At 37.3% G+C, this 15,246-nt stretch overlaps 1 protein-coding gene across 1 annotated transcript in view; it reads right to left on the bottom strand.

The window, feature by feature from the left end:
• Nucleotides 1-2,668: 2,668 nt before the first annotated feature.
• Nucleotides 2,669-15,246, bottom strand: part of LNPEP (leucyl and cystinyl aminopeptidase) — a 56,045-nt gene continuing 43,467 nt past the window's right edge. The window contains exons 9-18 of the mRNA XM_062513332.1: nt 14,272-14,403; nt 12,996-13,156; nt 10,399-10,487; nt 9,564-9,744; nt 8,700-8,856; nt 7,165-7,349; nt 6,278-6,439; nt 5,332-5,472; nt 4,279-4,360; nt 2,669-3,304 (exon numbers count right to left, since the gene is read on the bottom strand). Of these exons, the coding sequence (XP_062369316.1) occupies nt 3,173-3,304; nt 4,279-4,360; nt 5,332-5,472; nt 6,278-6,439; nt 7,165-7,349; nt 8,700-8,856; nt 9,564-9,744; nt 10,399-10,487; nt 12,996-13,156; nt 14,272-14,403 (1,422 nt within the window). The 3' untranslated portion in view covers nt 2,669-3,172. The remainder of the gene's footprint in view (nt 3,305-4,278; nt 4,361-5,331; nt 5,473-6,277; nt 6,440-7,164; nt 7,350-8,699; nt 8,857-9,563; nt 9,745-10,398; nt 10,488-12,995; nt 13,157-14,271; nt 14,404-15,246) is intronic.

Below are 15,246 nucleotides of genomic sequence, written 5' to 3' on the forward strand. Positions count from 1 at the left end.
TTCTGGGCCAGCCTGCACAGACCTAGGGGTGAGGGCCTAGCCCAGTAATAATGGCTGAACTGATGTGTATCTGATGCCAACCTGGAATGTGAGCATGATAGCCACAGTAACAGGATGGAGCTTTGTCTCCTATCCCCAGACACCCCATCCCAGAACAATTCACCCTCAGGACCAAGTAGAATGAGAAGCACATCCCTCATGACTTGTTCTCTGAGCTGGATAAGATCTGTATGAAAGAGGCTGAAGATGCTGACTGGAAAAAAAATGGCAAGGTAAATCCTGTTTGCCAGCTGCGATGGGAGAGAAGTGCCCACACTGGCAGTACCCTTGGGGCTCTGCTTTCTGCTCTCTGGAACACTTTCTGCAGCTGCAGGTACTGATGTGAGCAGCCTTCTCCTCTAGCTACCCCAGAGCTATAGCAATGGAGTTTGAGATCTGGAGCTGAAGAGCAGGTGAAAGACAGTATCAGTAAAGGATCAAGCCCTATGTGGCCACTCTGTCCTTACACAGCATCCGAGCTGAGAAGCTGCACCACCACCACAGATGCTGCTGGACAATTGTGCCAACAGCATCAAAGATACCGAAGGTAATGTGGGAGCCACATGCTTCTGGGAGTGGCCAAGCTTGGTTTGTCACACAGCCCTTCACTCCCAAATCAACCCTGCCCAATGATACATCCTTTTTCAGAAGTTACACTGTATCTTTAAATTCTGTAGTCAACCCTCTAGCATTGCTAGGCTGGCTCATTAACTCAATTCACAAGGCATCCAAGGAAACATCTGCTTACTGCAGCTCCTAATACCCGGTGTCCTACACTTGGAGTCTCACTTACTAAGCACTAGTGAGTAATACTACGAATTCCACAATTCTGCATTACCTGGGTTAGCTTGAACAGTTCAAGTTTTTGTCCTGCACCTATGGCTAAGCTTAACTAGCCATACTAGCTAGCCATACTCACACTAGCTCTAACCAGAATCCAGCTAATGCGACATCCAACTCTCAGGCTCTTAGGGTGGAGTGGCAGTCCTCACCTTCCCTTGGAGGCCTTTTCACAGCCCACCTAACACTGGGTTTCTGCTCTTTGTCTTGGACTGACACTTCACCTTTTCCTGACCCTCACCCATGTCCATGAGCCTTGCCAGCAAAGGCTGTCTGCCTTGCAACAGGTCTTAGCCATTTCTGTCATCAATCCCCAATACACTCAGAAAAGGAGAATCATATTTACACACTTCTCATGGAAGGAGGAATTTACTCCAGTACAACTTATTAATAGGGCTGGAGACTCCCTAACAGAAAATAATTTATAACCTCTACAAATGACATAAAAGTATGCATATGCAATAAATGGTAAAATGAAAAAAAAAAAACCTCCCCAACTTCCCAGATTTTCTTGGTACACTTTCCTGTCTAAAACTCAGCTCCATGTTATGTTTCATAGTTGACACTAAAGCATTTTAATAGAATAGTGAATTTTTAAAATTCCAGAGCAGAAATCAGGAGGAAGATGGGATCCTCTTCCACAGTTTTGTTTATAATTGTTTTAAGATTCAATACTATGGCCAGGGATGAAATAAAACACATGTGAGGGGACCGAAGGGATAGAAAAGTGAAAGTTTACAACTGACTTCTTATTCAATTTAAGATGTGATTAGGAAGAAAAAGATGGCATATATATGTTATATATGTATGCACACACACACATATACATGCAAATATTAAAATATGGAAATAGTACTTCTGTAGAATTTCAAAGATTTAAAATAAAGGACAAATCAAAGTAATAACACAGGACAGTATAAAAACTCCAAGAATATACTTAATTGCAATTCTCATTCCATAATTTAACAATAGTTCTAAATCTGCTTGCATGAGTCCACAAAAGATACATTGGTAGCGAAATGAAAAGATTAAAAAAGTATTTTACTCTTGCATGTACTGTAGATATATACACTATACCTCCAAAATGGATTTTTTCACTATTTCTGAAAGACATAGATTGCACCGCAGGTATATAATTTTACAGCATTGCACATTAGGATTTTGGCTCCTATTCTTCAAAAGACTGCAAGGATTTGTCTCATGAGACTTTTCTTACAATAGCAGAAAAATAAATCATTAAAATCTACATTAAAAGCTTTCCTAAAACTAATGCCATAAAGAGTGAGCAATGATGACAACTTACACTGTGATTTGAGAGTTATCAGGCAACGAAAGACGAGAAGTTTACAAAAATGAGGTGACTGACTAATCTATCAACTGCAAACCCTCTGCAACATGTGGTGAAAGGGAAGCAGCAGCAGTCGAAAGGGTACAGACCAGTATCAGCCTAAGAGATGAACCAACCTGAAAAAATACAACTTTGTGCAGTTGGCCAGAGACCAATACAGCAAAATCAGTTAAAGTTTGACCATTAATGATGAGATTCTCAAAAGACTGTGATAAATTCAGAGTAGAAGTTCTGAAGTCACACCACTGTTTCTGGAAATCCCATCTCTAAAACACTTCATTTTGCCATCTGTTTCTTCTTTTCCATACTACCATCCAGATATTTTTGTATCTCAAATCGTGTACTATTAGCAAAAGATTTACATTTTTATGTGTAATTCCTAAAGAACAGTATGAAAATAAAAAATCCAAACTTGAATTGAATTGTAATTGCATTTATTTCACCTCTTGAACTTTATAACATTCACTACTACTTACATATCTGAAATATAATTCTGTTTCACAACAGCTTCTAGATCTACAAATGTGGAAACCACATACAGTTTTGCATTAAGAAAAAATCTACTGCTCAATGAGCAGTCTGCAAAGAAGTAACAGTTCATGATAACGCCTTCTTTCCTACCTGACTGAGAGTATTAACCCACTGCCAAGAAACTGTAACACAACTCCAAAGGAAAGGGCATACATTCCACATATAAAATTACATTTAATCATTTGTGCAGATGTTTGGTCTACAGATGAAAACAGTTTCAGGGTAAATACCTACATATTGCTCAAAATGCTTCAAGGAAAATAAAAATTTATCTGAGACATGCCCTGAGCTATCTAGATTCCTTAATAGTGCAATGTTGCAGTGATGCCTGGTTTCACCCTGGGTTTTGCAAATGAAACACAGTAACTGCTCACAGAGCTCCTAAATGGCTGACACAGCACAGTATAATATGCACTACAGCAGTTCTTGTAGCTTTGCCAAATTTCTCTCCATCCACTGGATATTGAGCTGAATTGTGTCAATTGCCTCTTTTACACAACTCAGTTGAGAACTCTCCTCTGACTTTGACTCAAAAAATGTCTTGACCTGCATAGCAAGAATAAAGAAAGGAAAATATTAATTTAAATCCACACTAGCCAGACAAACAGGTTCAGCAGCAAAGGCTATACACATACTGGAGGAAATCCATTTTTGAGAATCGTTTGTATCTATGCAAACCTCTCAAAGGAGTTCTCAAAATACAAAGAAAGCATTTTTTATGGATACAGCAGCAATAACTCATTTGGTTTCAATATATAATTTCACCAATAAACAGACATTCATTTACCATATCACAAAGAGCATGCAGTGTTCTGGAAAAGGAGTCCTACTCTCTGACAAAGAACTGTTTGTTGCAAGCAACCCTCTTCAGCATTCTGGAACAGCCCCCACACCCAATCATCATTATAGTTGTCAATGCTAACACTTAAAATATTACAGATCAAACTATTAATATCTATCTCTAACAAATTACCTGAATGAAAACATTAGACTGAACCATAAATTGTTCTTGACATATTAACTTCAAGGCCTTGTTAGGGAAGACAACAAAGCATTCTAAAAGTTATTAAACAACTCCTGGCTGATACTCAACTTCCACAATAACTCTTTGGGATTGTTGATGGAAAAAAACAGCATAAAACCATTTTTATGGCGCAGTATCACATTTCACAGATACAGAAGTCATAGCTTGTTTACAAAATCTAGATCAAAATTACATACAGATCAAATCATTATTTTGTGAGACAGTGTGTTCCAGTGCACAGGAAAACACAACAGTATAAACCAATAAATGGGTTAAACTCTGTAATGCAATTCTGTCACAGACTTGGTACACAATTTCCCAGTGTCTGTGCATGTATTTACCATGTGTCAAATGAGGAAAGCAACTGATATATATACTTGCAACAGGGTGTGAAGGATATACAAAACATGTGAACATGTGTTTCCTCATCCTTCAACTAAATGAAAGCAGCCTTAGCAGTAGAAAATACCCTCTTCTGGTAGATTGAGCCACCAACCTCAAGTAGATGTGCCTTTGTTGCAAACTGAGAAGTTGACCAGCTAACGATATTCTGGACAGTGTATGAGCCTAGGTGAAACCTGAAAGACAAACAAATATTTTCAGCTAGGAGACATTTTAAGATGCAGTTTTGGTATATGCATGCATTCTTTTCTACTATTTCTACCTTTTTGTTTAGAAGTTGGAAAATATTAAAAGCACTTGAATTCAATACCTTACATTCAAATGACATACCTTATTTTTCAAAATAAATATATGGACTTAGAATTCAAGTCTCTAGTTCCCTATTCCCTCTAAAAATGTAACATCAAAGCAAAAGCCATGGAGAATTTTCAAACTCTTATCACAGATCAAATAGTAAAGAACTGAGGATACCACACAGTGAATATCAAGATCTGTATTTGTTGTATGTATGTATGTATGTTTACCAGAACTGAACTTGTAACCAGGTTTTCTTTCAAGCAAGGTAACTGTTTATATTGGTTATGAAGAACTTGCTAGAGCAGAAGTTTATATGAGGAGACACTTTTTTAGCAGCATGAAACTGTTTAAAATCAAAGCTGGGATTTAGAAACAAAAGTTTCTAGTACGGCTGGCTTTCTAAGGATTTGGGGGGCCAGATTTCCTGCTATGTACTCCTCAAGGCCAGTGAAAGAATGCATTTCTGAAGCAAGTAGGATATTTTGGTTACTTCGTTTTAGGACTGCTGTGACAATTCAGAAACAATAAATACTGAATTAATTCCCTTGATGTCCTTTTGAATACATTTGATCCACATAAATATCTTGCAACTGAACCAATCATCTTAGAGACAGCAGCCTTCTAAGAGATACTAAGATTGCTTAGAATTACTCTGAGGCTCTAGGTCAACTGCTGAGACTTCAAATTTTATGTAGCAAGTTGTATTTGTAAACTCTGATTTTAAAACATGAAGTAGAATAATATGAATCTTCTTACATGAACACTACTATTTATTGTCATGTTTGAAAGAAACAAATATGTGCTTTTGCCACTGTGAGTTTTAAAGTTTCAGTTGCATAAATAGCCTTACTTTCGTGTAAGTTTTTCCCAGTTCTCTTTGACGAAGTCCCAGGCCAGCAAATATCCAGGCAAACTCTGGCTAATGGTTGCTACGATATGTGAAAGCTCCTGTGACCTGATGATTTCTCCTTCAAGACTGTTCTGCATTAGCCTAGGAGACAAAGTATATGCAAAGAGACAGGAAAAAAGGTCTATTCATATGTTCACATTGGTTTCCTGGAAGTCCTCAGTTAGATGGAAAAGATATAATACATCAAGCAAGCAACTTCTGACATCTGGAAGAAATCAATGTTACATTTTATTACAACAATTGTATTTACTTAGCTTTAACTTCCAGAAATCAGAAGAGTGACCTTAGCTCTAATCCAAGTACATAGATTTTCACTGGTGTTGGAAAAGTAAATTCTAATAACTTGTAAAAGAAAAAAAAATACATTGAAGAGTAAGAGAGGGAAGCTGAAGACTAAATTATCAGGGCAAGTTTGTGTTCTCCACGCAGTATTAAGTCTACAGAGAGGAACATAATGCAAAGTCAAATTTTCACCCAAAGAAACAGAAAAAAGAAGAGGAAAAAACCCCAAACAAAAAATATACTTCAAATAATTACTTTTATTATAAAGATACATTAATCTTTTAAGGTTCTATAGCCTGCAATCTTGTTACCTGCACTGCAAAATCTGAAATTTTGTGTTACCAGTAGTGCAAAGCCTTTAAGTTCAAATATTTTCTCTTTTTGTATATTCAGAACTTGGTTATTTGTGCAGACGTCACAAAAGTTATTTTTAAGTGAAAAATACCAGGGTTTTCGTGTGTATGGAAGCCTGTGCAAAATATTTGGATGGATTTTCTTTAGCAATCAGAAATTTTTTCAACAATAGAAAAAGGCAATGCACTTTTCCAAGAAGATTTTATCACTTGTAATTTACACTGAATACAACTTTTTGGCTCCTTCATACCAGATCAGCTTTCTGACATCTTCTGTGCTGGCCAAGGCTTCAATCATTTTGCTTTTCTCTGCTTCAGAAACTGAAGAGAAGTACATCTTCAGGAGGAATTCCCAGCCATTATTAGATTTGGCTCCAACTGCAAATATGGCTTTCATAACATCACTAGGCAGACTACAGGGAAAAGCAAAAGCAACAAAATAAATAAACATGGGGGCACAAAAACATTCAGCCGAGGAAAGAAAAAAGAAGTCACAAAATTAAAATATTAACTTGAAGGAGAGGTCTAGATTTGGAGTAATTTGATACTGTAGAAATTATTAAGATTTGGCATGATTGAATTCATGCCAACTTAATACGTTCAGTCACTAGGAAAAAACAAATCATTTAGTCACATGAAAACAAAGTAAACTGTACACAAAATGGAGAATTTTCTATGGCTCAGAATGCACATGCATCCATGGCAGAATGAATTCTTCATAATAAAAAAGTCAAAATAAATTTTTTTAATAAAATAAAATTTTTAATAAAATAAAATAAAGTCAAAATGAAAAATTTTGACACTAAATAATCTTCTTTCAGCATGCAGCTCAGGAAATGCAGATGAAAGAAAATTTATAGCTGGTTTTGCAGCTGAACTTCATGAGACTGGAAACCAAATCTAGCACAGTCATTCTCTCATTGCAAAACACCAATTATTTCTATACATGGAACAGTTAAAGACAGAATCACATTCTTTATCAGTACTAAGTCGGTGGTGGTGGTGTGGTGGGGCTTTTTTTTTTTTTTTTTTTTTGATTATTCTGTTTGCTGTTGGGGTGTTTTTCCCAAATGCAATGGTGGCAATGTAACAGGAAAACAGAAGTGTAAAAGAAGTGGAAGCTCAGTTTTTCCAGTACCTTACTGTTCCATTAGACTTCATCCATGTCTCAAACATCTTGGCAGCAGTTGTTCTACAGTTTCTTATATCATGAGTGCAGGCAAAAGCCAGCAGCGTTGACCGGAGCTCTCGTTCAGACAGGGTCCCATCATCTGTCCAGTGCTGTTGATCAATTTTATCTCCAACCAAGTGCTCTATCCTATGCTAAAGGAGGAAAAAGTTACTAGCAATAGCTAATTCTTGCAAATAGGATTTTCTACATATAAAATCAGTTTACAGTAAGAAAAACAAAAAAACAAAAAAACCTGAGCTTTCAAAATGTGGAAGCTAAATGGTAGTTTTTCATCTATTTTTTCCAACTTACACATTATATTTCTTAACTGTAGGAATAAGTATCAGATACCACATAAGTCTGAAAGATGGTCCAGGTTACATCATTCCGTTGCACAAGGAGACTGGAGACTACACTTTGAGCCATGTCTTGGACTTGCTTGTAATCAGAGTACAATCTCAATGTGCTACAATTTCTGTATGTTTAACTGCTTTTAACTTCACCAAATCACAGTAAATATGACTTCGTTTAGCAGAAAGAAACAAGTTTTGTATGTCTATAGGCTGAACACCCTTCAGTTTTGTAGTTCTATAGCTCACCAAAACCACAGCTGGATGCCTAATCAGCTACCACATCTCAGCTGAAACTTTGAACTTAAAACTGCATAGACACTGCATTGCAAACCAGAGCTCAGGATGTTCATAGCAGATATGTAGCAACTTTGGGTAAATCAAAACATTTTTTTTTTATGTTTCTTTAAGCACTCATTAATTATCCCTACCCAGCATAAAGAAAAAACATCTGCTATTTTATCTAATAATTTCATAATTTACTTATAGACTAAACCCCTTTATTCAGGTTTTACGCCATAAAGCAGCAAAGTTCATTTTAAACCAGTAAATGAATATGGAGAAGAAGCTCCATAATAAGAAGGCAAACAAAAAAATGAAAGACATGTTCATCAAGAACAGAACCTACAATACTGATTTCACTGTCAAAACTGTAGAACTATATTGTATTACTCTATTATACAACAGGAACAGGACAATGACAACCATAATTGTGGTTCTCCTTTTACAGAAAACGGTTCTGTTTTTTTCTCTTGTGTTTCTACAAAGCAATTCGATCTACAACCTTTAGCCACTCTAACTCTTGAAAATAACTTTTTAATTGTATTAAATTGACCTGTATGAGCAATTTAAGATAGCCCCAGACATCACTGTGTTCCTACTGCATCACACTCCCTATAAAAGATTTTTGGGGCATATTGGTATGGTGTGGAAACAGGGGAAGGAGAGGGGAAGAAGCTGGTCCAAAAAATAGCATTTTGATAAGAGTTCATTAGAAAAAGTTGGCAAGACTGGCAACTCTCTTGAATCACCATCTAGCCTAGGGAAATTAATGAATATGTTCAGCAGTCAACATGTAAAAAGACACCGTAACTATAAAGAACATTATAGCTAATTATTTAGAATTATAATTTATGAAAAACTAAGACATACCATGACTCGTGCTGCCAGTTGTTGTTCACCCTTTTTGTCTAAAAGGCTGTATATAAGACTCAGCTGAAACAAAGCTTGAGTAAGTGGTGCAGTGCTGTTCTCTTTGGTGAGGTAATCAATCAACTCAAAGGCCTTTTCCAGAGACTCTCTTCCTAGACTATGGGTCAGTGAACACAAACATTAAAATGGATTGCAAAACAAAAGCACACTCTGAAACAAATCACAAGTGATGCTTTCCATTACAGTAACAGAGAGGTAAGTGAATAGAGGGAGTGACATAAGAAACAATTTACATGTAGAAATTTTCATATTTTAACTTCAGTAAGATTACAACAAAGCAACAATGGCCACTAACATGCCTTCAGTTAACAAAAATTGAAAATGGGTAAGGAAGTGCAGCAAGAATGTCTGAAAACATTCATCATAAATAAGGGTACTCAGATAGAATAGCAGCTTCCAAAGAGACTATCCATAACGTTCAGCCTCATCTGCTCTGAGAGTGGTGGTGAAACACATGAGGGGGCACCAGTAAAAATTTAAGAGGGAAATAGCTTACTTCTCTAAAGTGAAGCACTAGAGTACAGGAAAACAGCCTAGCAGGTAGATTATTGGACACTAAAGAAAACAGTGTCTTCCAGAAATGGAAACTATCTTGTGGCTCTCTGTGATCCAAATAAATAGATGATGCTATAAAGAAGAGGGAGATAACATCTAGAGCAACAGCGAACAGTTTTAACAAGGCTATTGAAGACTGAATTAAACATCCTCTAAAGCAGTTGTCTCTAGAAACCAAATTTAATCTTCTCTGACCTGGAAAAAACTTGAAACACACATTAAATACCTTTTCCAATATAGAAGTCTTACCGTGCAAGGTTGAAGATATTGTTGATCAAATTTGCTCTGTCTTTAGGACTCAGAGCAGTGTGGTTTTTTTTCAACAGATCAATCAGTGTTTTCCAGTCTTCAGCATAGTGTACTATGTAATAGCCATTCATGTCCACATTGAATTTTATCCATTCCACCTCTTCTGGAAGTTCAATGACAGCTAGTGGACAAACAATATGTTATCAGCAGAAACAAACATTTAAGAACTGTCTGTTCAAATCAAAGTCTGTGAAATAAACTAGTTCCATAGAGAGACAGTAAATCCTTTCACATTATTTCCCCCTACAGTGAAGAAGGAAAAGCCAGTGCAAATGTTTCGAAAGACAGCTCAAAAATTTGAGGTTGTACTTCCTGAACCCCCTTCCTACATCTGACTGAATGAACAATGTCACAGTCTGCCCCAAATTGCATCAGTTAATTTTTCTCCTTTTCTCCTGTCGCTCTTTCAAACAACCCCATCTACTGTTCCAAATACAGTATTTTCCTACACAATTAAATAAAATAAACATTTTGGTGGAAAGTTGCTTCCTAACATTTCAGCAAATTGGCAGACCAACTTTCACATAATTTTCTCTCTAAGAACATCCAGTTTGAGAGATTATGTGTATGCACTGTCGTGAAAATTGTAGGTTTTTACAAATTTCAAAACTATGTTTCTGTTTCAGTTGCTGTCATGTATTTATACAAACAATGTACAAGGAACCATCTCCCTGAAGATGACAACACCAGCAGAGCTTTGCTCCAGATCTCTGAAATCTTAATCACGAATCTTTAACACTTAAATAATTTGCAACTGAAGCTTTTAGTCACATACCTGACTTCTGATCCAGTAAATATGCATTAGTACAGTGGGTGAAGTTGCACCTATTTGTTATGTAAGTGAGAGGAATATGCCACATATAACTGCAAAGGAAAACAAGTGTTTACTGACATGTTATATACATATTATTTCCCTTGAATGGTTTGTTTTAATTTAAGCATTTTTGTATACTAATAACATTAGAATCACCAAATGCTGCATAAAACAATGAAGTATAAATCTCACTTATATAATCAGAATATAATGAAAGAATAAATGCACAACATGCACAGAAATTATTTTTTTAAATCCCACCATGTTGTAAAATGGGTAAGCTTTATAGAACATATTTGGTACAAAGAGAACTTTTAAGGTCATCTAGTTCAGCTCCCCTGCAATGAGCAGGGACATCTTCAACTAGATCATGAAGATAATCAGAGTACCATTCAACCTGGCCCTGAGTATTTCCAGGGATGGGGCATTGATCAGCTCCCTTGGCCACCAGTGCCACTGTTTCACCACCCTTATTGTAAAAGTACTATTCCTTATATCTTGTCTAAATCTACCTTCTTATTTTAAAACCATTATTCCCAGTCCTGCCAAGACAGAACCTGCTAAAAAGTCTGTCCTGATCTTTCCTTTAAGTGCTTGAAAGAATGCAGCAAGGTCTTCCCAGAGCCTTTTGCTCTCCAGGATGAACAGCCCAAACTGTCCTTGTATAGGAGAGGTGTTCTGTCCATCTGATTGTTTCTGTGTACCTACTCTGGACTCACTGCAACAGGTCCACTTCCTTCCTGTGCTGGGACCCCAGAGCTGGATGCAGGGTTCCAGCTGGGGTCTCACCAGAGCAGACCAGAGGGGCAGAATCCCCTCCCTGGCCCTGCTGCCCATGCTGCTCTGGATGCAGCCCAAGATACAACTGGAATTCTGGGCTGTGAACACACACTGCTGACCTGTGTCCAGTACCACCAATTCTCCCACGTTCTCCTTTGCAAGGCTACTCTTGATTTGTTCATCCCCCAGCCTGTGTTGATAGCAGGGGTTACCCCGACCAAAGACCCACTGCTTGAGTTTGTACAGATTCCCCTGGATGGCATCCCTTCCCCCAGGCACACCAACTGCACCACTCAGTTTGGTGTCATCTACAAATGCTCTGTGGGGGCACTTGATTTCACTGTGTATGTCACCAGCAAAGATCTTAAACCACACCAGTCACTGATGGACTCCACTTTTCCTAGTACTTCTTTCCCAGTTCCCTTATGCTAGGTAGCTTGTCCAAACTCAGACTGTAAATCTCTGGCTGCATCAGAAATTCATCCAGTATTATTTTTACCTGAATCCAACATTAGTTTTCTGATCTTTTACAAGTTTTAACTAAAATTAAAAAATCACCCAAGTACAAGACTCAAATTCCAAATCACGGTGCAGAAACCATAATTAATTGCATAACACAAAGACTTTCTTAACTGAACTGCAAACTGGAAGAATAAATGCTAAGGAGGTTCATAATGATGGTAAGGACTTGGCTATTTAGAGAAAAACACAAATCTGAGTGGGATGAAAGAAGCAGCACATATTAATCTGATTTTGAGAGGGACCACCTCCATGCATGACTCACACAGGGTGCTCTTTTTCAAAACCTCCTCATACATGCCTCAAATTTATTTCACATAGAAACAGAAATTACTTAGCTTAAAAATCCTTCTCTTCTTCCATTACCCTTCATCCCCACATTGTTTTTCTTCCTCCACATAACAAAAATAAAACAGAGCTCCCTAAATTCCACATTTCAAGAAAAAAATTTCTTTCACAGACCTAATTTTCTGCAAGATGATGCAACGGACTCAGCTTCTGTTAAAACCTCATATAACTCAGTAAAACCAGAAAATCTCAGAAGAATTCACATTTACATATTTTTGTTAGAAGACACTGTTGAGGGTCATAAGTTACATTTGCAGTAAACTAAATTTTAAAATTACCAACAGCCACATCTTTGCTTCTTCAGTATTTGCATACATACCTCCTTTTAGGTTTTGGTACAATGGGTATTACCTCTGTTTTATATTCAGTCATTTGCTGTCATGCAGTAGTGTCATCTTAAAATTTCAAAGCCAAGAAAGCATTGAGTCTAGCTTCTCTACTTCCTTGTAGCAAAGCCCAAGGTATACACTGAATTTTGGAAGTAAGAAGGAGAGGCCCTAAAGCAGGATACATGCATCTGTAACTTCTGTAGAACTTGTGCAACCCGTCTTTCTTCAGAGTCTTGTTAAACACACAAAACTTTCTCAAATGTAAAGAAACCTTCACTTAAGACATCTGCCTTCTGGTATTGAAAACCAGCTCATGATGTCAAGCTTAAAGGCCTCAGGAAAATGATACATGTAAAAAATTCATATTATAAAGGGTGTCACTGATTTTTACCAGTTGCTTCAGTGGAAATAGACATGGATCTTCAGGTAGATACTAGATATGTTAATTTCTGTGCCCAATTTTCTACTACTAACTGCCTTCAAAGGACACACTAAAAGGCCTGAATACAAGTAAGAAAGATGTACAAGGTTTAAGACAGCAGCCTGCTTTTAATGGATGAAAGGTATTAAGAAGGTATTAACCTTGCATCTGATGTCCAATTTTCTGGTTCCACACGATACAAAAATTTCTCTTGTTGTACTGATATAATCTTTCCCTTTCGGACAACAGTGACTAAAGGAAATCCTTTATGCCCAATCCAAGTCTTCATCATTTTTTTTACATCTAATGTTCCATTGGTAATCTGTAAAAACAATCATAACATAACAAGAAAATAGCAAATGGAGAACACTTAACTTTCTTCTTAAGTTACTAATTAAGTGGTAGAATGATTCCACATCTGCAAACAATCACTCTGACAGTAAAATTGTAAATTTCCCTCCACTCTCTGGGCCTGGCTGTGCAGCAGGTTTTTAACCCAATGAAGAGTGCACCTGTCCAGGCCATGAACAGACAGCTTTTCCAGGAAAATGCCATAAGAGACAGTATCAAAGGCTTTGCTGAAGGTCAGGCAGACAACACCCACAGCCTTTTCCTCAACTACCAGGCGGGTCACCTAGTCATAAAAGGAGACAAGGTTGGTCAGGCAGAACCTGTCCCTCCTAAATCCATGCTGCCTGGGCCTGATTCACTGGTTGTCCTGTATGTGTTATGTAACGGTACTAAAGATAATCTGCTCCATGACCTTCCATGTTAAGGCTGACAGGCCTGTAGTTCCCTGGACCCTCAGTCCATTCCCTAGTCCTTCCTGCTGTCTCCACTCTCCTTTCCCCAGCATCTCTGACTCCCACAGCCTCACTGACTCTTGTCCTTGTTCTCTTCTGCCTAAGCCCTTGCTTTACTGACACCTTCACACTCATTTTAAAATTAGACACAGCCTTGTGCCTGCCTTATAATTTGAGAGCTGCCTGTACAGTCCACTTTCCTAAAATTTCATCACACTTGTTGAAATGGAAGTTATCACAAAGTTACACTAGTAGAGAGTAAGCCAAGACCTCTGCTTGTCTGGATTTATCTATTCCTTGAAAGTAAATTTTATTCTGAATTTTATTATTTTCATTCTGGTCTTACCACAGTACCCATGTAATTCTAGAGAGGATATGTCATAGTGGATGGACATGCACAGCAGTACATAACCACTCATAGTGCTTTTCTGGGATGATACTCAATGGAGCCCTAGAAGCTTCAGTAATCTATCTACAGGAGAGAACTTTGGAATACGATGAGCAAATCATTCAGAGTATTTACCTGAACTCCATTATCCTATTTTGTTCATAAATAAGGAAATAAGGAAGAACTTTACTCTTTTAAAAAGTGGAGAACAGAAGAAAAGAATAACAGTGTGTCAAAGATGAATACCTCATTCATGCTGTCCCATAGGTCATCACTCCGCGCAGTTCCATAGCTGTGATTATGCAAGTATACTTCAATGCCAGCTTGGAAAACATCCTTACTGAGATAATGCTTCAGCATCAAAAGAAGTGAAGCCCCCTGTAGGGATAAAAATAAAGAAAACTAATCACTGAATCGAAGTTACAGAACTTTTGTTAAGCATATGCATATTTTAGCTCCTTCACAGTACAGGAGTAAGTCAGAAGCTGGCAGATCTTATCCCAAGTAATATCCTTCAAATAATTACCTTTACACTCAGTTGCCTTGGAAAAATATTCTTTTACTGTTTCATAAACTTCAAATACAGTTACAGAAAAGGCTAATGCAGTTTGAAAATCTTTCCTAGCTGCTTTGGAAAAAAAAAAAAAACTTTAAAGGTTCAAACTACAATTAAAAAATGGACTAGTAGAATTTGCCATTTTTTCCAATTAATATAATCTGAAAAATATTGTCTTCTTACTGCTATGTCTCTGCTGGCTGCCATTTTTCCTTACCAATACTCATCTGTATGGTACAGAATTGCACTTGTGAGTCAGTGTTTAACAGTCATATGATGTGCAGTTACATCAAAAACCTAAAAATACAGGAAAAATATGAGATACCCCACTTGGTAGGCAGGAATTGACTGCAGAAGAACAAGTATGTTTTGATGTGTTTAAATACAGCCATGTCTTGTAAAGAAAAAAAAAACAAGTCGTAACTGAGTAGTTTTAGTATCAAAAGGCTGTGAATTTTCTATGTCAAAGCCACCAATAAGTAAATTGCCTGAAGACTTGCATACTGGAGAATCAAACACAGATGAGCAGCCATAGAACAAGAATAGTTTAAAGGTGCACCTTACATTTTTGGTACAATTTCTAGGAAAGAAACAAGAAGTAGAGGAGAAGATTTTAGAGAGATGATGCATTGTTCTCATGCATTCCAAACTCAGGTTCTGGAATC

The sequence above is a fragment of the Cinclus cinclus genome, chromosome Z (genome assembly GCF_963662255.1).
Source record: "Cinclus cinclus chromosome Z, bCinCin1.1, whole genome shotgun sequence".
Taxonomy (NCBI): domain Eukaryota; kingdom Metazoa; phylum Chordata; class Aves; order Passeriformes; family Cinclidae; genus Cinclus; species Cinclus cinclus.